Here is a 26,966-nt window from a genome sequence, read left to right as displayed (position 1 = left end):
GACTTTTCTTATCTAATTCAAAATTTTGTTTTCCAGAAAACAGTTTACATGTCCACTTAGAGTGTGTTATAATGTGCTTCTTTTCCTGCTGCTCTTCCAACACTAATCATTTTTGACTTTTATCATCTTTGCCAGTTTGCTGGATGTGAGGCAAAACTCAGCTGATTTATTTTGCATTTCTCTTGTTATTGATTTCAGATAGACTTTCATAAAGTTGATATTCTCTAATTATAATTTTGAAAATTGTTGTATCCTTCTGTCTCCTTCCCATGCTTTATTTTCTTCACTTTCACCTTGGTAGTACTATGAGTATTCAAGCCCATCTGTCTGAAAAGAAATCTAAAATGGAAGCATGCATATACAAGCATTTTTATTCCTGCCAAATCCCCAAAGTAGGAAAATACTCCCTCTTGCTGCTTCTTTTTTTTTTAAACCTTAAATTTTTGTTTTAGTAACAACTCTTTAAGACAGAAGCAGGGCAAAGACTAGGCATTTGGGGTTAATCGTAAACTGCTAGGAAGTGTCTTAGGTAAGATTTGAACCTAGGATCTCCAGACTCCAGGCCCGGTGCTCCTTCTATTGTGCTACCTAGCTGCTCTCCTTCCCCCCTTTTTTGTTAGTGATAAGAGCCAAGGATAACAGGGCATAATTGAAATTAATCATTCAATAGGGAAGCATTATATGCAAAGCCAAGATAGCTAACCACTTTCAAGAAGCTCATATTCTAATAGGGGAGTCAATACCTATAGGAGGTTTTAGCTGTAAGTCATATGGAAGGGCCCACTGGGTTACCTAGGGTAGACTGAAAAAACTCTACTGTAATGTTATTTTCACTGATAAAGCTATATATTTTACGGTGACCCATTTGACTATGCCATTGGCTTTGTTAAAGAGAACATTCTTTTCTGGATCTTGAGTAGTTGGGGCTATTCAACTTGATGAGGCAAGAGCACCCGTGAAGACATTTGTCAGCTAACCTCTCTACAAGGATTGAGCTCCATATTTCTAGAAATGGATGATACTAGAGATCATGTTCATGAATTGTATCATTAGTTTAAAAAATTGTATTAGTAGTTAAGTGGAGGTGCTTTACCTTTTATCATGCCATTTGGCAATCTAATGAAGCCTATGGTTCCCCTCTCAGAACTTTTGAGTTTAAAGTAGCTAGGTGGCACAATGGATAGAGTGCCAGGTCTTGAATCAGGAAGATTCATCTTTCTGTGTTCAAATCTGGCCTCTGACACTTCCTAGCTGTGTGGTCCTGGGCAAATCATTTAAACTTATTTGCCTCAGTTTTGTCATTTGCAAAATGAACTGGAGGAGGAAATTGTCACTCATCCTTGCCAAGAAAATTCCAAATGGGTCATGAAAAGTTGGATATGACTGAAATGACTGAACAAGAAGAAGTTTAAAGGACCCAAAGAACCTTAGGATCATGGCAGTTAGAAAAAGGAGAACTCTTAGAGATCTTGTAGTTCATTTACTCAGGAAAAAATGGGAACATAGGAGAGAGGGACTTGCCTAGGGTTACAAATCTAAGTAGCATCAGAGCTGAGAACTTAGGATCTCTAAACTTCCAGGCTATTTTTCTTCTCAAGATGTTACAAAGCTTCATTTTATTTCATAATTTCTATCATCTACATGAACAAAATGGAATTTCTTAAAAGCTGAGAACTGATTACTTTAAATTTCATCTGATCTTGGACCATCACTTTGTGGATGCCAGTGGGCAATAGGTGTGGAGAATAGGTGTCTGGGCTATTAATTTCACTGCTAGAATTGTTTATAATGGGTCTTAGCCATTCACATTTGTGTAGGGCTTTACATTCTACAAAATACTTTCCTTAGAAAATAGGGCAGGTATTATTGTCACCAAGGGTTACTAGGTGATACACTGGGTGGACTGGGTTTGGAATCAGAAAGACTCAACTTCCTGAGTTCAAATCTGGCCTCCAACACTTTCTAGCTATGTGACCCTCTCGCCTCACTTAACCCTTTTTGCCTCATTTCCTCATCTATTTAATGAGTTAGAGAAGGAAATGCTAAACCATTCAATGTCCTTGCTGAGAAAACCTCAAAATGGAGTCATGAAGAGTCCGACATGATTGAAACTACTGAAATACAATGATATTGTTGTTACAAGTGGAGGAAACCGAGGCACAGAGGGAGAAGCCACTTCCTGAGAGTCATTTGGTTTGAGAACCTGGGGATCTGAGGTCTTCAAACTCCCAAGTGTTATGCCCTTCCTATTACACCTCAACCCCATTCATTTCTAACTTCCTTTACAAAGCTGGCTTTATTGAATCTCCTTTTGTTAAGTCCTTTGGTCATGAATTATAAGTATTTATCATTAGATGATAATTGAAAGTCAAAACTAGAGGAAGTTTCATATAGAAGCCATATGACTTTCTTCATGTTTAAGTGGTAACTGTCATTCTTGTCCTAATTTGTGAACTTGGAGTTAAATATGAATATTTCACCCTGAGAAATAATGTCCTATGCCCCTCCCCCCCAAAAAAGAGGTGGAAAAGGAAGAAATAATAAGTTAAATCCTATACTTACTACTTCCTTCAAATGGCAAATAGAACCAAGAATTAAGAACTGTCCTGCCTTTCAGTGGAAGGTCTCCTATTGAATACCTATTGAATATCGAATACCTCCTTTTGAATTCAATACCTTGTAAATTAATGTCCATGATATCTTTGTAGCTTTTCTTTTCATATAATCCAATAGCGAATATATGCTTTTGGAAAGAACACTGGTCTCGAACCCAGGAGGAAGGGTAGGTTCAAGTGACAGCTTAGTCTGGGACTCAGTTTGCTTCCTTGTAAAGTGGGAATAATAGTATCCCTCCCCTGTCTCCCTTCCAGGGCCCTTTGGAGGAAAGTATTCTGTATACTGTAAAGCTCTCATTGAATGGGATATTTTGTGCTGGTTTTCATTGGTGCTCAGGCCCTGGGAAATTTCCTCCTCGCTCCTTCTAAAGGAGGCTTATTTTAGAAATTTCTCCCGAAACTAGTCAATCAATAAACATTTGGTAAGGGTCTACTATGTGCCGGATTCTCTACCAAGGGCTGGGGATTCAAAGAAAGGTATAAAAGAGTCTTTGCCGTCAAGGAGCTCTCATTCGGCAGAAACAAGCCCTATACAGAATAAATTGGAAACTACTAGTAGATGGAAGGTGCTATAATTAAGGAGGGCTGAGAAAGACTTCTTATAGAAGGGGTCATTTTAGCTGGGACTTGAAGGAAGCCAGGAGGTGAAGATGAGGATGGAGAGAATTTCAGACATGGGAGTCAGGTCGCTTTTTCTGACTTCTGGGCTTGGCAGTGGTTTAATGCGTTGGGTATGTTGAGTGCCGAAGAACAAATATTTGGGGCACAGTGGGAGAGAGAAGCGATTGTTGAGCAGGGCCAAAGTGTGCCCTTTGATGACTTTGTGTGATGGTTTTTTCCCCCCCTCACAGAATGTCAAAAAGAAAATGTATGGTTGCACTGAAGCCTTTTTGGCCGACGCCAAATGGATTTTGCACAACTGCATTATTTACAATGGGGGTGAGTAGCCAGTTCCCAGGGCCAGGAATATGCCATGTGCAGAAAGGTCCCAGATGAAGCTATGTTACTCAGGTATGATACGTCTAGCAGATGGTTGAAAAGTAGTGATCCATTAAATGCTGTGATGCCTAAGAAAGAGCAACGTACATTATTGAAACACATAACTAGACTGTCACGCTTACTCATAACCGAGTTTATAACTGAATGTGAAATAGCTATGTAGCTAGATGACCCAATGGTTAGGGCACTGGAATTATAGGAAGGAAGACTTGAGTTGAAATTCAGCATCAGACACTTAACTAACTGTGCAACCCTGGGCAAATCACTTAATCAGGGTCTGCTTTAGTTTCTTCATCTGTAAAACAAGGATAATAATTGCATCTCTTTCCCAGGGTAGTTACTGGGATAAAATGAGATAATATTTGTAAAATGCTTTGCAGATTTTAAAATGTTATATTAATGCTATTACTGCTGCTGCTGCTGCTGTTGCTGCTGCTACTACTACTACTACTACTACTTCTTCTACTACTACTATTATTTTTATTACTGATGTCATTTCTCAGTAATGTTAAGCAAGCTCCTGGCAACCTCTAGCCTATTTTCAAAGAAATCCTTTTTTTTAATGTTAGCTAATAATAATGATTATTTTGATTATAATAACTAGCATTTATATAGCACTTTAGGTTTGTAAAAATTTTTATAAGTATTATCTGATTTTTATCATTACAACAATCCTGGGGGATAGGTGCTATTATTATTTCCATTCTACAGATAAGGAAACAGGAAGGTGGAAGTTAAGTGACCTGACTGGAATCAGGTTTTCTTGATTCCAATTATATCACCCTATTCATTGGGCCACTTAGTCACCTAGGTATTATTTTGTTCCTATTATACTTATTCCCTTATAACAAGTTGCTATTTTACTTAGGGTTGTATTTTTACTAAAATGGTGATCTTATTAGTGCATTTATAGGGGGAGGTAGGTGTTCAGAATAACATATTACTATTACCTGCCAACAATCTTCTCTCCTTCCTATAGAACAATGCTTTCAAGGCCTTCTGCTTTTTTATTTAAAAAAAAAAATTCTATGTAGTGACCTCCATAGGTAATTAATCCTGACCTAGAATTTACTGTAAAGCCCACAACTTCTTTTTGGTTCTCTGCATAGAAATGATAATCTAGGTCCATGGTGGTGAGTGTATGGCACACATGCCAGAGGAGGAATGTAGAGCCCTCTCTGTAGGCATGTGTACTGTTGCCCCAGCGCAGAGTTTGCCACTAGAAAGCCAGAGGGATCTGGGTTAGCTACTCTCCTCCCCGCTCCATGCACACCTGAGGACATTTCTTACCTCACCTGCCCCTCTAAAATGTTCTCCATCACTGCTCTAGACCATGGCTCCTAATATAGGCAAATTCATTGTTCCATCCTTTAATCTATTAGTAACTTGAAAATGCAAAGGAAATAGACAGATGGCTAGTCTGTGAAATTCTGGGGTGAAATAGAGATTTTATACTACATCACCTGCTTTGTATAAGAGCAGTTAAATTTACTAAGCTGATGTCATCCTGGTTGGGACTGGATGGAAAATCAGGAAATTCCAGCAATGATTCTTTTTCTCAGCCCCCTGGGAAAGCAAGAACTTTATAAAGGTTGTTGATGGGATGGTTCCACTCTTGAGAGCTAGCCTAGAAACATTAGTTTGAAACACCAAAAATAATTTGTAAAGTCATTTTATTCAAGTTAATCTCATTTTCTTCTTTCCATAGGAAATCATAAATTGACGCAAACAGCCAAAGTAATTATCAAAATCTGTGAACATGAGGTATGTGTCTCCTTCTGAATTCCATCTCTGTTGACTCAGTTCTCAAGGCAAGGTTCTTTGGAGCTTCCAGGACCTCAGAAGTTATGTTGATGTAATCGTCCATTTGGTATCATTTTCATGAATGACCAACACTAAATGGGCGTTCAGTTTTTAAATGAAGGACAAATGGTTAAGAAGGAAGCTAGCCTACATTTGGTGAAAAACATCCTTTGTCGAAGAGGACAAAAGTTCTATTGCTTTTGTGGTGTGATGGCGATGTCACTGGCTTTGAGTTCAAATATCAGAATATGATTTGGGGTCTGTGATACTTTTAGGCAGGCAATCTCAATTTCTTTGTCACATGGGATGAATGTATCACCTACTTTGCAAGATTATTGTCAGGAAAGTATTCTTTAAGTTATGCAGTGCTTATAGAAATATGATTTATCACCTGTCATCAGATAAACATAATAACAATAAAGAACAACAAAGAACCTGCTCTTTTTCTTTACAGATGAACGAAATTGAAGTGTGTCCAGAATGTTATTTAGCTGCTTGCCAAAAACGAGAGAACTGGTTTTGTGAGCCTTGTGTAAGTTGGCATTTCTTAACTTAATTTATAAACTTTGACTCTGGTGCCTTGTATGTTGCAAAAGCCCTTTTCTTAGGTCCACTGTTGTGGGAACCTTTGAGTGGAGACCTATCTAGGTGTAGTCCTATAGAAGAGTGGAAAACACGATTAGAAATAATCCAGGGCTATTAAGCCCCTAATGCTGTAAGCCATGCCAAATATATCCACATGATCCTTTGGTTTTATTGGCATGCACCACCTGTACAGTAGAGTCAGTGCAGGATTCTAAGGAAGTATTACTGGCTTATCTTAGCTAGGACAGAACTTTACACAGAAAAGAGAATGAGTGACAGATAAAGAAAACATTGCCAGTTATGTTGTTCTTGTCCATGGAACATTGGAAAGCTTCCTCACAGTCACCCCACCGTCTACATAGGCCACTCTGTGTGTGATATGAGCACCAGGAGTCGGTGGGTGCTGATGGTAACCATTCTTGGAAGATTTGGGATATCAGAGACCCTCAAACATCCTAGTTTTTCCTAATTGTCACTCTTTATGGGTCTGTCATGAGTGAATCTATCTAAATTCTTCCTGAGCCTACAAGATTTTAATATCAAATACAGGGCTCCTAGATATAGTAGGAACTCTTTAAATATTGATTAGAAGCTGTTCTTTCTGTCTCTCCTGATTCTTGTGGGTAATGAATTTAAAAATTCATTTACACATGCTTTTTTCAAGGACTTGCTTCATGTAGCGCTTTCTCTAGGAACTCTGGGGGATACAGAGACAACATTGACCTTGTCCTTCCCTTCAAAGATCTTATAGTTTTGTAGGGAAAGTAACGTACAACCACAGACAAATATCATACAAAATAGAGACTGGAAGTACATGAGAGAAGTAGAAGAAAAGGTTCTCTATGGGTCCATAAGAGAAAGAGATCTAGTGCTCTCTGCTTGCTGAATATGTGCCCATCCTTTAGTGCTTAATTCCTCGAATTGACAACTCTAACCTGAAGCCTTCTTTCAACTTCCCCAGTTGGTAACAGTTTTCTCCCTCAAATCCCACAGAGTTCTTTGTTTTTCACCTAATGTACTTCATCATGTAATATTATATATTATAATTCTCCTATCAGAGTCTAAGCTTCATGAGGGTAGGGATTATGATTTATTGTGTATCTCCCCAGTGCCTAGTATGTTGTTCTGCCCACAATAAATATTTGTTGTGTGAATAAATGAGTGTGGGATCAGGAAAGAGTATATGAACTATGATCTGTGGTATTTCTGGTGGGTTTTCAGGTGTGCTGTGGTGTAAAGAATCTTGGATTTGGAAGAGTGTGTTCCTGACACTTAATAGCTGTATGATCTAGGGAGACAATTCATTTCTCTCTTAGCCCTGATTTTTTTTCATCTTTAGAATAGGGATGATGATTCCTAGACTACTTACCTCCTAGAATTGTTTTCAGGAGAGTGGTATAGAAAATGGGAGCTATTGTTTTCACATCAAGATAGTAATGATGTTGGGGATTGGCATTCTGGACAGTGGGAAGCAAGCAGTATGACTGAAGCTCAAGGACAGACAAGCAGAAGACATGTTTTTGGGGAAATTGCAAGTTTGGCTTGATTCGGTTAGGTGAAAGGGAGTCAGTATATGATGAAACTGGAAAGGTAGGTTGGAACAGGATTGTTGAAGGCCTTCTATGCCAAGCTTTGGCAGCATTTGGACTTTTCTTTGAGTCATGAGCTATGGATAACCTTTGAGTAGAGGAGTTACCTCCTCAGAAGTGTAATTTAGAAAAATTACATCTGCCCTTGGAGTACTGAATTTCCAGATATCATCATGGTTTTGATATTTATTTTTCTTCTTTTTCTCAAATTCATAAAACCCCTGCATCTCCTATTCCTTTTCCTAGAGCAATCCACACCCTTTGGTCTGGGCTAAACTGAAAGGATTTCCCTTCTGGCCTGCAAAAGCACTGAGGGACAAAGACGGGCAGGTCGATGCCCGTTTCTTTGGACAACATGACAGGTGGGAGTTTAAACCAATGGGCTTTGAACATATTTTATTAACTTTTAATGCTATAATTGGATACTAGAAGGACTGGTGACCATTTCACCATCTTATTTTCATAGTTATACAGTACATTTATCATAATGTAATAAGAAATAGTTTCTATTTTTAATATAATGATTTTTTTTATATTAAGGGTTGTTGTATGTGGGCTTCATTTTTCCAGGTGTGTTAGAAAAGAGTTTATGCTAGAAGTTCTATTGATGATACCTATTTTGGCATTGATCCCAGCAGCTAGCTATTTTAGTTGCTACTGTTCTTAAATTTGTTGTACTAAATATGTATTAATAAGCAGTCCACTCATTGGTTTTTCAAAATATTTCTCTTTGGGACAAGAAGTCTCCCCTTGTTCTCCATCAATAAGCCTGTGAACACTTGCATGATTCTTACCCACTTCATTTCCCCTTTGTGAAAAAGGGAGATTAGGTAGTGACATGACTAAATGGCTGTGAACCATGCTTTTTATTTTCTGGCTCCCTACCTTCTTCCCCCACCAAACCCGAACACTTAAAAAGTGGCCTATTACATGTTAATAGCATTAATAGTGGCCCTTTTCCATGTGGCTCTGCTATAAGAGCTGGTAAAGAGCTCTCCTCAGGGCTTGTTTTCAGTTTCCTTTAGATTTGGTCTAAATATAGCTCATTGGTCTTCATCTGCTCTCTTCAATCCCTCAGAGGTTTGTGACTGCTGCTGCTGCCGCCAACAGGCAAAAGAAAATTATATGAAGAAAAAAGATCTTCAGATATATAAAAAAAGAAATACATAAGGGAGGAAAATATAGAAATAAATATAGTCATTTTAATTTTCTAATACTAGTTGTTTCTGAAATATAGCTCATTTTGTGCTCAGTTTCTTGCCTTTGCAAATAAAGGAATAGAACCCAAGAAATACGCTATCTTCTTGACAAGAGTAAATTTCCTTAATTTAGCTTTCTTGTCCTTATGAGCAGTCAGTTGTTATATTATGGTGTAACACAGTGGTGCCCTCAGGGACCCGAGGTTTACAGTGCTCTCTCCCCTTTCACTAAATAGCCCCAGATAGTATTACCATCCTTTGCCTTTTTTTCCATTATGGTTAGTTGTCCCTCCACAGAGTTTCATCCTTTTTTCTGAAATCAGTCTCTTCTAATAGCTTCAGGGATCTTCTTTAGGCACTTCAAGGTTCAGGGCTTTGTTTCAGTTTGGACTACAGGATTAGTTGGGGCATTACTGTACTTAGCTGAGAAAGGAAGCTATCGATATATTTCTCAAAAGAAACAGTTATTTGTTGGATTTATCAGTCTTTCTTTATCCTTTTTAGTATTTGACTGCTTTCAATTCCCTTTTTCTCTTCTAACCCCACATTCCACACTGCTTTCCAAGTGTTTTAGCAAATATGCTAAGTACCAGTTGATGACATTAGTTGATGATAAAGAAAGTGCTTTGAAATAGTCAGGCACATCCTATCATTGTAGTTCTATATAAATCAGAGATTCAAGAATTTTATAGTCATCTGTGGAATCTTAGGCTAAATGCTGTCTCTCATCAAACCAACAAGTATTGACTGAATAATTATATGTGAAAACCTCATTTAAGCTTTGGAAGGGCTACAAAGAGACCTGAGATATGGTCCTTAGACTTAAGGAGCCCAAAGACTAGATGGGAAGATGTGGCATCAATAGAGAAGTTGAGTAAAAGAATAGTAATAGAAATTCAGTAGCAATTCAAGACAAAGTAGAAAGTGTCATAAGGTGATTATGTGCCCAGTGAGCTGTCTGGATCCTGAATGCTGTACGAGTTCAAAGAAGAGGTCTATGAGGTGGGTTTGGGGGTAGGGAGTTAGATCAGGGAAGGTTTCTTGGAGGAGGTAAACCTTGAGATGGGTCTTAATGGAGAGATAGGAACTGAAAGAGGTTTAGTCTAGATATTCCAGTTGGAGGTAAAGGTTAGAGTAAGTAAGTCATAGGGGCTTATCTTCTTGTAATTCCTGTAGGATGCTTTTCAGGCTGGGTTAGCCCTTTAGTCACTTTCCTTTTTGTCTCTTTTGGATCCAAGTGTTTGACCATCTATTTTCTTCTTTTGGCACCAGCTTCCCCTTTCCATCTGTTTTCTTCTCCCTTTAATCCTCCTGGGGTTTCTCCTTCTGTTTTTCATCTCTCTTTGGAAAAAGCGCACAACTTTTTTTCTAGTTTTTTTTTGTGTGTTTTGTTTTGGTGTTTCATGATAGAGGCTAGCGTCAAAAAAGAACTTGAGATAATTTGACAGAAGAGGGAAAGTTATATATTTAAGAGATATACCTGCTTTTCAAGAAATGTAAGTGTACATCAAAGTCCTTTTTACTGACCCATCTGTTTATTCTTCTCTCATATTCCCAGGGATTCTATGTGTTCTTTGTTTGCCCTCCTCCTTTTATGAGGAATAAAGGTTATCCTTTCCCCTCGTGGACCATTGAGTTTCCATAGACCCTTTAGGAGAGGATCAGTAGATGGCCAATGGTGGGGTTTGGGAAACCACTGAAGGATTTTGAGCAGAGAAGTGACATGAGTATAAGTGTTTTTACGAAGACTAATCTGGCAGCCTGTGTGAGATGGATTGGAGGGGGAGAGATGGAGGCAGAGAGACCAGTTAAGAAACTTTTATGATTAATCCAGGCTTCTTTTTCTCCAGAATCATGCCATCCAAACCTCTTGCCCTTTATCAGACTGTATTTCTCTTAACCTCTTACGTTTTTTACATTTTAAATAAGGACCAATTCTCATTCAAGTGTTTTCCCTGACAGAAGGCAGCCTTCTCTTTCAAAGTGCAAGTAACACTTCACTTATCCACAGGTCACTTATCCGGCAACCTCACCTATCTGGAACACAGCTGAGAACCAGGAAGTAAGGAAAAAGTTACCTCTGAGCAGCCAAAACAGATGTTATAAAGTCCATGCACTAAATAAAGCTCATGCACTTTACTCTTTGGGGAAGCCCCTCAGGCCCTCCCTCACAGGCTGTTTCCTTTTATTTTCATACAGTTTTCACAAGCTTGGTTATATGCCTTCCTACCTTATAACTGAGAGGAGGCAGCCGACTAGGCAGAGGGAGAGGGGCTAGTGTAGGCAGGTACACTGGTAGACATGCTTCTTCACCTTGCAGTAAAACTGAGCTCTGGGGGGGACAGTATGGCCTTTTTGGTGGGGAGGCCAGCTCTCTAGGACCAGCCGTCTAGCCCCATTTGAGGCTCACATCCTAAGCACGACAGCAGCGATGACAGGTGGCTCTTCAGAGTAATTTTTCCCCCCCGCAAGCTGTACCTAAGCCAGATCAGCAGTCCTGCAGAGACCCCTGCTGCTGCCACAGCTATCCTCCTCACCTGGGCTCACAGGGAGCACACGTGGTGTGGGTGGGAGGTTGAGCAGCTGGGGACACACGACACAAGCAATCCGAAGCTTGGGGGACTCTTTCTCTATTGTGGTAGGCATTGTTCTGTATAAAAGATACCATTTCAAAGCCTCAGTGGTAGAAAGCCTGGTCACTGGGAGAAAAGACTGAGAGTGCCAGGCTTAAAGGGTCAATTTAAATATTTGGAAGGGACCTTAGAGGTCACAAAAAGATGTTTCTAAGATCCCACTGAGGTTATTAAGCCGGGTATCTTCCCTATTCCACATACCTGGACCCTAGCCGAATTGTTTGGATAATGGTGTTTTGAGCTTTATAATATACAAGTTTTTGCTAAGTTTGTTGGTTATGTTCTATTTTTTTTTGCTAGAGAGAAAGTGCTTAATTCTAATATTATCTCTAAATGGATCATTTGTTAAGATTAAACTATTGAAGAAAATGTATTTTTTAATGGCAAAATAATTCCAAAATCTGCATTTGGTGGAAAAAATTTTAAGCTAGTTAGCTAGTTTGAATGAAGTGAAAATTACCTTGGAATGTAGCAAAATTGACTCAAACGTGCCCCTTTTCTTTTTTTGCTCCCTTTTGCACATATAGGGCCTGGGTTCCAATAAATAATTGCTACCTCATGTCTAAAGAAATTCCTTTTTCTGTGAAAAAGACTAAAAGCATTTTCAACAGTGCAATGCAGGAGATGGAGGTATACGTGGAGAACATTCGCAGAAAGTTTGGTGTATTTAATTACTCCCCATTCCGGACACCATACACACCCAACAACCAATTCCAAATGTTATTAGACCCCTCAAACCCTGGTGCTGGGACTGCAAAGACAGATAAACAAGAGAAAATCAAACTGAATTTTGACATGACAGCTTCGCCGAAGATCCTAATGAGCAAACCCCTGCTGAGTGGGGGAACGGGCAGGAGGATTTCTTTAACTGATATGCCAAGGTCACCCATGAGTACCAACTCCTCTGTTCACACTGGATCCGATGTGGAGCAAGATGCAGAAAAGAAGGCAGCTTCAAGTCATTTCAGTGCAAGCGAGGAGTCCATGGACTTCCTTGAGAAGAGCACAGGTAAGCAATGGATTAGAGGTAGATGAGAGATGATGGAAATGCTCCCATGGAAAGTACAAGTACCTGCTAACTTCCTCTGTGGACTGGAAGAGAGGCTGCTTAATGGTTGATCTAGAGCGTTGGTGTTTTAGAAACATTTGACCAAATCACAATTCTTGTCAAGCAGAGAAAAAAAAAATCTCATTATTATCCCTCTTTTTGTTTTAATTGGCTCCCACTTACTTGTGAAGGCACAATGTAGGAGAAAAAGTTCCTGGCTCTTCACTATCAAAAGCTTTTTGGGGGGCAGCTGGGTAGCTCAGTGGATTGAGAGCCAGGCCTAGAGACGGGAGGTCCTGGGTTCAAATCTGGCCTCAGACACTTCCTAGCTGTGTGACCCTGGGCAAGTCACTTGACCCCTTTGCCTAGCCCTTACCACTCTTCTGCCTTGGAGCCAATACACAGTATTGACTCCAAGACGGAAGGTAAAGGTTTAAAAAATAAAAAAAAAAGAATCAATACTGTATATTGGTCCTAAGGCAAAAGAGCTGTAAATGCTAGGCAATGGGGGTTTAAGTGACTTACTCAGAGTCATAGAGTGAGGAAATATTGGAGGTCAGATTTGAACCTATGACTTCAGGCCTCAAGATGGAAGGTAAGGGTTTAAAAAAAAAAAGGCTTTGGGGCAGTTCAGTGGCACAGTGGATAAGAGAGGGAACTGGAGGGGGAAGTCTTGGGTTCAAATTTGGCCTCCGACTCTTCCTAGCTGTGTGATCTTGGGCTAGTTGTTTAATCTCAGTTGCTTCGGAAACTTAGTATCGATTCTAAGACAGAAGGGGGAAGAGTTTAAAAACAAAACCAAAAAACTTTAAAGTCAAAGTTATTATAAATGAGGCAGCAAGATGGAATAGTGAATAGAATGCTGGATAGAGAGTCAGAAAGACCTCAATTTGAATCCAGCTTCAGACACTTACTAGTTGAATAATTTTGGACAAAAAAACCACTTTTCTCAGCTTCAGCTTCCTCATCTGTAAAATGGGGCTAAAATAGCACTAACTTTACAGAATTGTTGTGAAGATTAGATGAGATTATATAGGTAAAGGTCTTTGCAAATCATAAGACTTTATACACTGTACAAATGCTAATTCTTAATATGGTTCCTTTGGTTGCATATATTAAATGCATTCCAAAACACATCCTCAAAGAATAGTATGGGTTTTTTTTTAATTATAATTTTAAGTTCTGAATTCTCCTTCTTCCTGTCCTTCTCCCAACCATTGAGAAGTCAAGAAATGATAGCCATTATACATATGAAGTCATGTAAAAATATATTTTCATGTTAGTCATTTGAATTGTGCACATTTTCAATCCATAAATATACATGTTATTCAGCCTTTTCTCCCTATTTTGTAATCCCACTGGCAAACAAGCTTTAAGCATAAGAATGAGAGAGATGAAACTCAAAATCAGATGATTTTATAGCTAAAATTAGGTATTTTTAGGCCTTAAAGATCATATTCTTTAGGAAAATCCCATTTTATTGTCTCATAATTGACCCTGGCCCTAGCAAATTAGAAATAAAGCTCATTAAGGGAGCAGTTCTGGACAATGCCATTCAAAGAACAGTCTAGCTACATACAAAGAACATATCACTTTGGTTATAAGAAGATGAAATTTTATTTTATTTTACTTTATTTTTTCTTAGTTCTTTTTTTTAATTGAAGAATTCAAACTAATTAAGAATAATTTTCCATGGTTACATGATTAATGTTCTCCCCTCTCTCCCCCATAGCCAACAAGTAATTCCACTGGGTTTTACATGTGTCACTGATCAAGACGTATTTCCATATTATTGATATTTGCATTAGGGTGATTGCTTAGAGTCTACATCCCTAATCATGTCCCTATCAACCCATGTAATCAAGCAGTTCTTTTTCTTCTGTGTTTTTGCTCCCACAGTTCCTTCTCTGAATGTGTATAGTGTTTTTTCTCATAAGTCCCTCAGACTTGTCCTGGATCATTGCATTGCTGCTAGTAGAGAAGTCCATTACATTTGATTGTGCCACAGTGTATCCATCTCTGTGTATATTTTGTCTCCTGGTTCTGCTCCTTTCACTCTGCATCAATTCCTGGAGGTTGTTCCAGTTTACATGGAATTCCTCCAGTTCATTATTCCTTTGAGCACAATAGTATTCCATCACCAACAGATACCAAATTTTGTTCAGCCATTCCCCAATCGAAGGTCATCCCCTCGTTTTCCAATTTTTTGCCACCACAAAGAGTGTAGCAATAAATATTTTTGTACAAGTCTTTTTCCTTATTAAGGAGATGAAATTTTAAACAAGCAATAGCTCAAATAAAAAAGTCTACTAAATCACAAAAGGGTTGTGATCTGTGTTGGGTGCAGGAATCCTCAGGAGGATGGAATCACCAGTCACTTAAGTTTCTAGGGAAAGATCATTATGTCCCATCACCCCGCCCTATCCCTCCTCTCTTAACTCACTAATAATAGTGCTTAACCCACTGACTTGATGACCCTAGTTTACAGGTGAAGAAACCTAGGCCTAAAAGGCTACTATAGTCTGTAGGGAAAAGGACATTTGGAGACCCAAACACTTTACGTTCTCTGTTTTATAGGTGGGCAGACCAAGTGCCAGAGATAGGATATGATTTGCACAAGGTGTTATAAAACTATGTAATGATAGAGCCAGGTCCAGAACCCAGGCTAAAACTTTTCTTTCTGTTCTAGGCTACTTTTAGCAACAATGGTTTTTTTTTTAAAAAGGCCAAACCTTAGTAGGGTTAGTGAGTAAGTTTTATTTGCCATTTTTATCAGCATTATTAATAAACATTTGCAAAGTGCCTATCACATGGAAGCCAGTGTGCTAAGCATTGGGATATGTAGTTTTTCTTATTGCTATTTGAGCATTGATTAATTTAGAGTTCTGGGATATTGTTGGTGTTGGGACACCCTTTCTTGATGACAGATTTAAACCATCCTTTACTTTAATAGGTAATCTTCAAGAGACAGTCTGCCCTTGAGCCATTTTAGAATTTAGTGAGGTTGGTCTTTATCTTGTCACTGACTTGGAGGCCTTTTCAGCTTGGCAAGATTTGCTAGAATTTGTACTCTGTTGGCAACACCTTTGAAACTTTAGGGTCAATTCTGTGCCCCATGGAAATATTGGAGAAAGACATTGTATAGAATTTATTCAGAAGTAATTGTTAAACTTGGAAAGGGGGAACATTGTGGAGATTGTTGTTTAAGAGGATCAGTTTTGTGAGCATCAACCTAAAACTTATTTTTTTTTACATTTTAGGGGAAAAAAAACCCCTTACCTTCCATCTTAGAATCAATACTATGTATTGGTTCCAAGGCAGAAGAGCAGTAATAGCTGGGTAATGGGGGTTAAGTGATTTACCCAGGGTCACACAAGTAGGAGGTGTTTGAGGCCACATCTGAACCCCAGGACCTCTCCTCTCTAAACTGGATGTACTATCCACTGGGCCACCAACTGCCCCAAAACTAATTGTTTATTTAAGTGAGGTTCTGAATAGGTCCTGAACAAAAGGAAATCTTTCTGTTTGAGAATCAAAGAGCCATTATTAGTTGGTTATCTTTAGAATTTAGCTGATTAAATAAAACTTGTTGCCATCTGCCCTGCAGTGTTTTTATTCCTAATCTCCTATCCAACCCTTACTGCTGCCTCCTTAATCTTAAAAGGAGATGAGTAAGCTCCTAAACCTACTTATAGTCAGTCCAGTTTGGCAGACTTTAATTTATGAAGCATCTAGCATGTATTCCTGAAGCCCTGCTCCCCAGCATCTTCTGTGATTACAAGGGGGTTCCATCACAATGGAACCTTCAGTATAGTTGAGGTACCATGTCTTAATGGAAAATGTCCTGACTTTGGAATTAAATGTCATATTTAACCTCTTTTAGCTTCAGCTTCTTCATTTGTAAAATGAAGAGTTTGCACTAGATGATTTTTCTAAGGCTCCTTCCGACTCAGTACCTGCAATTGTATACCTGTTCAATGTTGACCATCTCAAAATCCTCCATAGAGACTTGGGGTAATGGTTATAGTTTGTTCTTTCTCAGTATTTTAACCCCATATTTATGAATGTTAGTGGCTTAAAAAAATTACTGTAGGGGGCAGTTGGGTAGCTCAGTGGATTGAGAGCCAGGCCTAGAGATGGAAGATCCTGGGTTCAAATGTGGCCTCAGATACTTCCCAGCTGTGTGACCCTGGGCAAGTCACTGAACCCCCATTGCCTAGCTCTTACCACTCTTCTGCCTTGGAACCAATACACAATATTGATTCTAAAATGGAAGGTAAGGGTTTACAAAAAAAATGTAGAATGGAAATTAATTTTTTTATTAATGAATAATCAAGTATAACAGTTATATAATATCTAATTAGTAGGTTTATTGCTTATATCTTACATTTTATTAATATATATTTAAAATTTCTGTAGAATAGAAACTATTGTCATATGCAGAAGAAGGTACTGGAGGATTAGAGAAGCAAGGGTCACATAGCTAGTAAGTAGTAGATTTAGCAGGGAGGCTGAAGTCCCAGGTCTTTTGGTGTCTAGTTCTTGGCTATAAATAACGTGCTTTACAAATGATCTCAAAATGAAATGTAGCAGGGAAATGGAAGGGTGGAGTTCCTTCTGTGTGGGGGCACGGAGCCAAGTGTTTGCTTGAATAGATCTTCCCTCTCCCCCTCCTAGAATCTGATGCACCACCCACAAAGGGCAGAGCCAAAGGGTGAGTCATAGCAGCTGCTCCACTGCCTCCGAGAGGCTTCAGGGACACGGTGAAAACCCTCGGGGGTTGGGGTTCTGCTCCTTAGGCCCCTGGTGCCCCCACCCCATGCTTTGCCTGCTGAATGGGAATAGGCACTGTTCTGAGGCCCTCTAAGGCCACAGACCCATCGCATTTCGCTTTTCAAATTTCATGAATGCTTAACACCACCGTAAGCCCCTGATCTGCAGGCCTGAGCCATCTTGCAGTGAACCATGCTGGACACATGACAGGTCCTTAGTCAACATTTTAAAGAACAATACAGTTAATGGTGATGCTGGTCCAACTTTCTTGTGAATTTGCCTTTCCGCATATTTAGCAGAATAAAAGAGGAATGGTTAGTGGTCATAAAGTTCATATTCAGAGACTTACAGCTCATTTTTTGTCATGGAATGGTTAATAGTTCAGCTCGTTTAAGATTAGTTCTGAGAGAGTGCTCTGGGCTCCTGAGAAGTCAGTGAAATGCCATTGACCAGCTGGGGAGGGAAATGATGTCATGCAGAGAGAAGAGGTATCAGGAAAACCTGTTGACCCAGGTAGCCAGGGAGTAAAGTGGAGAAAGCACTTGTTTTGTACTTGGGAGTTCTTGAGTTCAAATCCTGCCTTAGACACTTCCTAGATATCACCTTAGGCGAGTCATTTTACCTTTTCTAACCTCAGTTTGCTCTCTTGTACAATGGGCATTATAATAGCACCAACATATCCCAGGGTAGTTGTTGGAATCAAATGAGTTAATGTTTGCCTACATTAGAGCACTTTTATATAAATACTGTCTTCCTCCTTCTCTTCAAGACCTGTCTCAGATAATTTTCTGCCCCTCTGTCCTTGGGCTAGTTTTACCAGGCTTCTTTAGGCCTCAGTTTTCTCGATTGAAAAAAACGGGGATAAGAAACAGTACCTATCTTTGATGATTGTCATGGGGATTACATGAGATAATAAAAAGAATTCCAAAAAGTCCCAGTGCCTGGTTAAGCTTTCAAAAGTTTTAAGAGGCACTCAGACTTTTAGGGTTCCCTGTTTCTGTAAAGTGTTTTGCCAAGTTGTGCAAGTGTGAGCTGCGATAATGATGACAATTATTATATATTATTATGTATTATATATATATTATTATAATGACACCAAAAGCTTTGAAAAATGGTAAGGGTCTCCTATTTGATAGAATGTTCCCTTTCAAAAAGTCGGGGAAGCCCCGGGGGAAAATGTTTAAGTGCCTAGCATGGGAGGGGAACAGCCCTGGGAGAGACAGAATGATAATAAGATAAGAGGTTGTCCCTGACCCCTGGAGGCCTCTAGTCTAGTATGGGGGAAGATGGCTAGCCCTTTGTCACTCTGTCATTTTATGTATGGGGCTGTTCCCTCTGGGCATGTTGACCTCAGTTTCCCATCTGTGCCTTTTCCTAAGTGGTGATGATATCCTTCCCCCGCCCCTTTCTTCCCTTCCCTCCTAAAATTGGTTGCCAAAAACCTGGTAGCCAAGCCTCTGTTTCTGGAAAAGGTAGAGTGACTTACCTAGGGTCACATCTGGAGAGTGTTTGAGGCTTGATTTGAACTCAAATTGTTACTAACTCCTTATCAGATGTTTTCTCCACTTTGCTCCCAGCTACCTCAGGTGATCACAATTTTTCCTGATACCAGCTCTCTACATTACACACAGACAGACACACACGCACGCACCTCTCCCTTCCTGCCTAGTTAGTACACAGGGTGAGCCTCTCCATGCTCAGCTTGGCTGCTCCTGGGAACACAGGATTCTGAAGCTTTTTCCACTTGGTAGGTCCTAGGAGCCTAAGATTGAGAACAGAGAAGGACTCACCGATAATCTAGCCCACCTATTTTATTTTATAGATGTGGAAATGGGGCTACAAAGATTGATTAAGTGACTTCCCTGAGGTCTGGTCTTCTGCTTTTCTGCTTTTTCTACTATACTAAGTTGCCATTTCTCACTCAGCTTTGCTTCTATGGTCCTTGAGAATTCAGGGACACATCCAGACCATGGCTGGGCTTCAGGGGAGACAGGCACATAAACCATGACTATAGAAACCCAACAAACCAACCCCAAGTGTAATCAATGCATAGTGAAGTTATTTCCCAAAGTCACTAATAAACATGAAGCATAAGTGCTTACAAGAAGTTAAACCCAAGATGGTAAGATAAATTACAAGAAGAGGGAAGAAACCTGTAGTTATTGGGAAGGGTTCTTGGAAGAGATGACCTTTCATTTGGACCTTGAAAGAAAGGAGCAGGATTTGAATGGGTCATGAGAGTAGCAGGAGACCTTCAAGATCTTATTTCCTAAACATAAAAATTGGCTTTTTAGTCCTTTATTTCCAAGTATAAATGATGTTGTAAAAATTAATTTTCCCTACATCAGCTTTCATCTTTAGTAAGTGGTGACTCTTGTTGGTACCACGGAGATCATTTTTATCTATTAATTGGAGATGTTTCACTATTTCTCTGCCCTGATAGTTTTGTAAGTATGATATACTTAGGATTCTACCTGTTTAGAGCTACTTTTGCTTTTAGAGTATGACAATTGGCTATTGGACTGATGAAAAGTGATTGAGTTATTTTAAAGAATTAAATGAAATTAGTTTGGGGTGAGTGACTGAAAATTTAGTTTACTCCTTGCCACTTTGGGAGGTTAGCTTATCTTTCGAACAAACTTTCCATAAGATGATTTTAGCAGGTCCTTTAAATAATATGAGTCTTTCTAATGAAAATGAAATTTTGAAAAAAATTATTGCCAGAGAGAATCTTATCTTAGACTAGTGATGGGCAAACTACTGTTGGTGCCAGATGTAGGCCCCCTGAAATGTTCTATTGGACCCCACTTCCTAATCTGACGGATACAATGAGTAGGATACAATACAATGAATCTTTGAAAGAGTTGCCTTAGAAACAGACTGACAGAAGAGCATTTCCTTTCCTTCGGCCCCCTCTTTAAAAAGTTTGCCCATCAGTTAGACCCTTCTGGGAGTGTACTGTACCAGCCCCATGAATGAAATAATCTAGAGTCCATTTGATCTGATGTTAGGATTCTAAATTATTCAAGTAAAGAGTCTGAGACATATTCATTTCATCTTGTCTATCTTTCCTGGAAAGTACTTTTCTTATCTAATTTTTCTGTGCAATAAAAATAACAGTTTCTGCGTTGATATTGGCTTAGTAAATGTTTGCAAGGCCAAAAAAGAGACTAAATTTAAGGTGAGATTTGAACCCAGTTCTTATTTACAAATTCATTGTGCTTTTTTTTTTTTTTAAATTGTACCTTCTCTTTGAAGTATATTGGAAGCAGTTTGTTTGGATATCTATTTAGCCAAAGGCAATATCTTTTTGCCTGATTTCCTGAGGGCCCCAAGTTTAATTGTACTTGGCATCTCAGAAGGAATGGCATTTAAAATTGGGAGTTTGAAATATTCCCAACTGGTCAGTGCTGGTCAGGTGTGCTGATGGGTGTGTTCGGAGGAATTTGGGACAGGCCTGCAGACTTGTTTTACAGACAGCTGAGGTGCTTAACTATTTAATAGGGCCAGAATCCATTTAAAAAAATTGGCCCCAATTCTTGGCACTTCTAAAACCATAGTCATTTTCATATAATCTGTATTTACTCTGAGATTTCCACAGATTATTTGGGTTAACCCGATTTCACTTGCAGCTTAGATGATTTGTCTTAGAGCTTTATGGGTCATGGACTACCAAATAGCTTTGTTTGTGGATGTTCCTTTAAAGAAACATTAAAATGCAAAACACAGATCCTGTTCAGATTGTCCGCATTGTCGTTGTTCTATTTTTCCTTAACATTTGCCTTTTTAACAGAATCACTTTTCTGTTTTGTGTGTGTTTTTTTATTTTTATTTTTCCAGCATCTCCAGCATCCACAAAACCGGGCCAAGCAGGGAGTTTGTCCGGCAGCCCAAAACCTTTCTCTCCACAAGCTTCAACCCCTCTCCCGGCAGCAGCCAAGCCAGAGAGAGCTTCCACTCCTGGAAGCATTCTGAATCTGAACCTCGGTCAGTTCTACCCTTCTAATGCCTTGTGGTGGGATGATTGAATGAATGATTTATACAGTATACATGTAGTACAAGTTCAAGGATCATTGGTGTATATAGAAAGAACCAGAGTTTAATCTTTCTCTGTATCATCTTTGTTTCATGTCACTCTATTGGGAATGGAATGTGAGGGTCTAGGAAAAGAAAGAATGAAAAAGTTGTCCCATAGCACTTCTCCCATAATAAAGGCAAGGGATAGACCGTGGGGGAAAGGGAATAAATGTTTATTAATCATCCTCCAGGGTGTGCCACTGTGCCAGGGGCAGTGCTCAGTGTTTTACAAATATCATCTCATCTGTTCCTGAAGAATCCAAGGCTCACAAACAAGTAATTTTCTTGGTATGGTGGATGGAACGTATTTGAATTATGATTGTTCCTGAAGTGATTTTTAGAGATAATGCAGTCTTCTTTTCAATTTATGGAGGAGGAAACTCATCTATAAATCCTGGGGAGGGATATGAATTGTCCAAGGTCATGTGTCCAGGGAATTGCAACAGTTGACACTAGAATTCAGATCTCGTCCTGTCTTTGCCTCTAAGATCTCACTGAGAATCTATATCTTTTATCTCTTGTTGGGGCACTCACCACTATAACCCCAAAATGAATGTGGTTGCCTAAGAATAACTGTCTCATGATTCTATACATAAATAAAAAAGGGGTCCTTCTGGCCAGGTTTAGAAAACCCTCATTTTCCTGACAATGTTATTTCTGCCAACCCACCCTAATTCCCACTCTTTTCTATTTTTTGTCCAAGTGAAGAAAAGAAACCATTTTTTAAAAAGGCCATGATAGGGTGGGAGAACACCCACATTGACATTTCTTCTGTACCAGTTGTGCGGTAGGAGCAAACTCTCCCTTTCTAAGTCGTGCTGTCTTTTGCCACCTATGACTCAGTGGGCTTTTTCATCAGGAATAGGGAACATTGAAGGAAGAGGGAAAAGATTTTCTTTTTGTCCTTTAGACAGTCGGGAGACCCATCTCCAGTAGAGAGGCTATAGATGTTTTCAGCTTAACAACTCTTCTGGATTTCCTGTAGTGATTGATGTGCCTTAGAGGGTTTGGTGGGTCAGTGGGCTTTCTCTGGAATTGAACCAAAGTCTGGTTGGCATTTTAGAATGGGAATGTACACATATAAGCACACTTCTGATGTCTGTATAGGCAGGTCCCTGTGTATATATGGGAGATGGGTAGAATGATTATTTTCATTTTATAGATAAGGACACCGAGGCTGAGGGAAGTCTTAGGTTCTTAGCATTTATCTAGTCCAGACCCCTCATTTTTCAAAGGAGGAACCTCAGGATCCGAGAAGTGGCTCGACTTTTGTTAATGGGTGCATCTCAGGATTTGAATAGACATTTGCTAATCCTAGATTCTTTAGTCTTTCTGCCCCATGATGAAACTTTTGGGTGAGTTGTTATTGACTTTAGACAGTTAGTAAGCGACTGTCAGCCAGGGCTGACGAAACCTTGGGTCTTCTGACTTCAGGTCAAAGGTACTTTCTCTTCTCCCATATTGGAGACCTCTCAGTGTACATTGGGAGGAATTTGGTAAAATCTATGAGGGAGCTGAGAGAGATCCCATGTCATCTAGGAGCTCCTTAGAAAATACCAAGGTGGAGGTTGCTAGGTGGCTTATTGGATAGAGAGCCAGATATGGAGATGGGAGGTTCTGGGTTCAAATTTGGCCCCAGAAACTTCTTACTTGTATGACCCTGGGTAAGCCTAGCTCTTCTGACTTGGGATTGATAATTAGCATTGATTCTAAGATAGAAGGTAAGGTTTCTTGTTGTTTTTTTTTAAAAGAAAGGAAAATACCCTGATGATGACTCTTGCTTCCCTATTGTACCAGACCAGAGAGACAGAACAGGGACCCTCCTGGGAGGGGTGCTGGTGGGGTACCAGCTAATGGGTCTGACTGGCCATCAGCACATCTCACATGCAGTGTGGAGCGTTAGAATGAGCAATGGATTGGGAGGCAGAGGACTTGCCTTTGAAAGCTGGACAAGTGACTTACACCCTTCTTAGGACTCAGTTTTCCCCACTGTAACATGACCAGGGTGGTGGGGTAAGGAGGAAAGGGGAAAGTTGAACTAGACAGTTTTAAGGGTCCTTTCCAGCTCAATTCTGTGATCCTTAATCAGCAACAGTGAAACCTCTGTTCTTGCTAAGGATGCCTCAGTTCTACTTTTGGTTTCATCTCTGCTATGTGACCTTAGGCAAAAAATGTCTTCCTTTCTGTGGCTTTCTCGTTCCTCCTCTATCCAATGATGGGCTGGACTCAGATCTCCCGGGTGTTCTAAAGGTAGTTGGTGATGCAATAGATAGAGAGCTCTAGTCCTCGAGTCATGAAGACTTGAGTTCAAATTCAGCCTCAGACATTTATTAACTCTGTGACTTCTTGGGGATGATGCTTAATTTGTTTCACCTCAATTTTCACAAATGTGAAATGATAGTACCTACCTTCCAGGGTTCTTTTGAGCATCAAACAAGATTATGTTTGTCAAAAGGGACTTAGCATATAGTAGGCACTTTATAAATGCTTATTCCCTTCTTCCTTTTCTCATCTCACATCCTATGTTTGCCATACAAGTGAGTATCGACTTATTTTTCTAGTGACTGTAATAATGGAACAAAATTAAGTTTGCTTTTCTTCTTAGTCACTTCTCTTTGGTCTGTTTCTAATCTGACCTCTTATCTCATGGTAGCTGTTTACTTTTAGTTAAACTAAACTCAGGAGTTCATTAGCACTGTGATCAAAAGTTGACTTCCTGCCCTGGCAGCTCTTTAAGGGTTGCTGACCTTAAATGGATGGAATGTGAATTCCTCTGGGTTTGTTCCTGTGCTGTTTTTGGGAGACTTTTCTTTGACCTGCTGAAAAAGCAAGACCCTTGAAGTTAGGATAGCCCTTTGTGGTTTATTAGCACAGCCTTCAAGACCTTTAGCTGGGCATTGAGCCTGAAGATAGCCTTCCTCTCCTGGCTTCTGTCTTGGCTAATGAACGTGGTCAGGAAGAAATTTGGAGAACAGTGCTTTGATGGGTAGGACTCGCTCTCTCAGTGGTCTTCTTAGACCACTCTTAGACAGCGGATGTATTCTTTAAACTAGCCATTGCCCTCGTAGATCATCTTGAAGCCTTGGTGCTCTCTCTAGGGCACAGGTGGCATGGTGAGGCTGGTAGAGGTAGGCTCTGGTGTTCTCTCTTTCCACTGGGACTGGAAAGCAGATTGACCTGAATAAGAATGAAACGCTTGGCAGCAGGGGCTTGACCCCAAAGTGATTTGGGGTCATAGGCACGTTCCAGACACGATAAGGTTGGGGAGTTGCTGAGAGGCAACTTCAATTAGAAGAGCCAACAGCTGAAAGAGAAACTTGGCAGGAGGTAGGAGGAAGACCTGGCACAACCAAACGGGGTAGGCATTGCTTGCAAGCTTATCTTGAAGAGAGTCTTGACATGGGGAACTAATAAGCTTTCTTTTTTCCTGCTTCTAATGCATTTGGGAGGGCTTGGAAGAGTGAATGCAATGAGCAAAACAGCAATGATGATGCTAATGATAGCCAGTATTCAAATAGCACTTTAAAATTTGCACCAGCAGTTTGTAAATGTTATCTCATTTGACCCTCATGACAGTTTTTGGAGGAAGGTGTTTTTATTCCTATTTTACAGATGAGGAAGCTGAGGTAGATCATGATGGAAAGTGTGTGCTCTCATTCTCATCCTCATTGTACGGATGAGGAAACAGAGGAAGACCATACTCAGAGGTAGATGTTGTATTACCTCCATTTTACAGAGGAGTTGCACAGCTTAAACGTATATGAAGCTGGATTTGAATTTAGATCTTCCTGACTCCAAGTCTATTATACCACCTACCTGCCTCAAATTTCCTTACTGCTAGAGAGAAATCCTTCTTTCCCCCTGAGACATGTCTCCCTTCCATTTTTAGAGTTTTTAAAATAAGTATAGATATTTAATTTTATTTTAAAAATATTATTTATGTAACAATAGTAATAGAATACATATGATTTGTTACAAATGTGTAAGAAATTATAAAAGACACGCTTATTCAAGAGAAACAAATTCTCACATTAGCTATCTTCAAAAAACTTTCATTCTTTTTCTGTATTTTTTGTATTTTAGATTTAAGCCAAGAGTTCACTCCTAAAATAGAGTTCACTGTTGCTGATGAATGCTCTGTAGAAAATATCCTCTGCCAGTTTAAAACTGTTAACTTTCCTAAAGTTCAAAATATTCTTTTTATTGAAATGTACAGTGAATTTTGAGTTAGGAAAGAAAGACAACTTCTGATGAGATTATCGTAATAGCTCACCTTCTTGTAGGCTCATAACAAACACTTGAGTGGTGTAACGATGAGAGTGCTGGAATGGGAGTTAGAACCCCCACCCTAGCAAATTATTAACTTCTTTGGGCTTTATTTTCCTCACCTGTACAATGAAGGTATTGGATTTGATTTTTTTTTTTTTAAACTCTCACCCTGCTGTCTTACAATTAATTCTATGTATTTGTTCCAAGTCAGGAGAGCAGAAGACAATCCTAGGAGGCAGATGTTGTATTATCTCCATTTTACAGATGAGGAAACTGAGGTAGCCTTAAGTGACTTGTCCAGGGTTACAGCTAGGAAGTGTCTTGAGGCCAGATTTGAATTCAGGACCTCCTGTCTCTAGGCCTGGATCTCTATCCCTTGAGCCATCCAGCTGCTCTTGACTTGATAACTGTTTAAGGGCCCTTCCATCTTCTCTAGGATCCTGGGACTAGTAGTAATGGATAGTTAGAGAAGGGCCTGTTAGGTCCTAAAAGCTGGAAAGGTTTCCAGGAGACTTATAAAGTCTTAGGAACAAAGAGATCAGCGGGCTAAGGGCCGAGAGCATGCTGCCAGGTGACAGATTTTGTTGGTCAGAGGCATTTATAGCAAACCATAGAAGGGTTGGAGCCGGTTGCAGGTTGTTTGAGGAGAAGCAGCAGCTGAGCTAGGAGTGCTCTTGAATAAGGAAGCAGTTAAAAATCTCAGACATGTAACGAGAGTGCAAAATGAAATGTGCTGATTGTGGCTGATAGGGGAGAGCCGGTGAAACAGAGGCACCTGGGCTGAGGTTCGGCCTGGGCATTAAAGAGAGGTTTCTTCCCCGTTGTCCTGTGGGGGCCTAAAAGCTCTCCTACATGTTCGTGTCCCCTCCTTAGAATCAGAGAGCCCTGGCCCCCAAACGTAGAGAGACCAAGCTGAACGGGGTCCTACACCCTCAGATAGCAGAGCTGGAGGAGAACTTAGAATATAAAATTCCAGAGATACATGGGATTTGAAGGACCGTTCTGGTGCTGGGGGGTGTAGAGGTGGGATCTGAGTTTGAATGGGGAAAAATGATTCCTTTTTTTCCTTAATGTGTAATGGAAATTTTCCATTTCTTTCTGTTAACCATGTAGGTAGTATCTTTTTCTGAGAAGAGATCATAGGTTTCACCAGGTTGTCACAGGAATCTGAATCATAGAAAGCTGAAGACTATTCAGTCCAGTTCTCATTTAAAAAAAGAAACTTTGCCCTAGGCTGCACAGTTAGTGTTTAAACCTAGTACTCTTGGATACATAATCTAAGACTATTCATCAAGCTTCCCAACCAGTCTTTTTTGGAAGGAAATGGGGGGTGATAGGGAGGAAGGGATTAAGTTATCAGATCTCTTCTTTGAGGG

General features: G+C 39.8%; 1 protein-coding gene across 1 annotated transcript in view; it reads left to right on the top strand.

Annotated features, from left to right (window-relative positions):
- The window catches only part of ZMYND8 (zinc finger MYND-type containing 8), a 131,379-nt gene that overhangs the window by 62,995 nt on the left and 41,418 nt on the right, over positions 1 to 26,966 (top strand). Inside the window, exons 7-13 of the mRNA XM_044659621.1 lie at positions 3,467 to 3,554; positions 5,323 to 5,378; positions 5,872 to 5,949; positions 7,838 to 7,953; positions 10,802 to 10,852; positions 11,951 to 12,432; positions 21,085 to 21,231. Coding sequence (XP_044515556.1) covers positions 3,467 to 3,554; positions 5,323 to 5,378; positions 5,872 to 5,949; positions 7,838 to 7,953; positions 10,802 to 10,852; positions 11,951 to 12,432; positions 21,085 to 21,231 — 1,018 coding nt within the window. The remainder of the gene's footprint in view (positions 1 to 3,466; positions 3,555 to 5,322; positions 5,379 to 5,871; positions 5,950 to 7,837; positions 7,954 to 10,801; positions 10,853 to 11,950; positions 12,433 to 21,084; positions 21,232 to 26,966) is intronic.

Source organism: Gracilinanus agilis, chromosome 2 (assembly GCF_016433145.1).
Source record: "Gracilinanus agilis isolate LMUSP501 chromosome 2, AgileGrace, whole genome shotgun sequence".
Lineage (NCBI taxonomy): Eukaryota > Metazoa > Chordata > Mammalia > Didelphimorphia > Didelphidae > Gracilinanus > Gracilinanus agilis.
The sequence above is the reverse complement of the archived record's forward strand: the minus strand, read 5'-3'. Positions and strand labels throughout refer to the sequence as shown.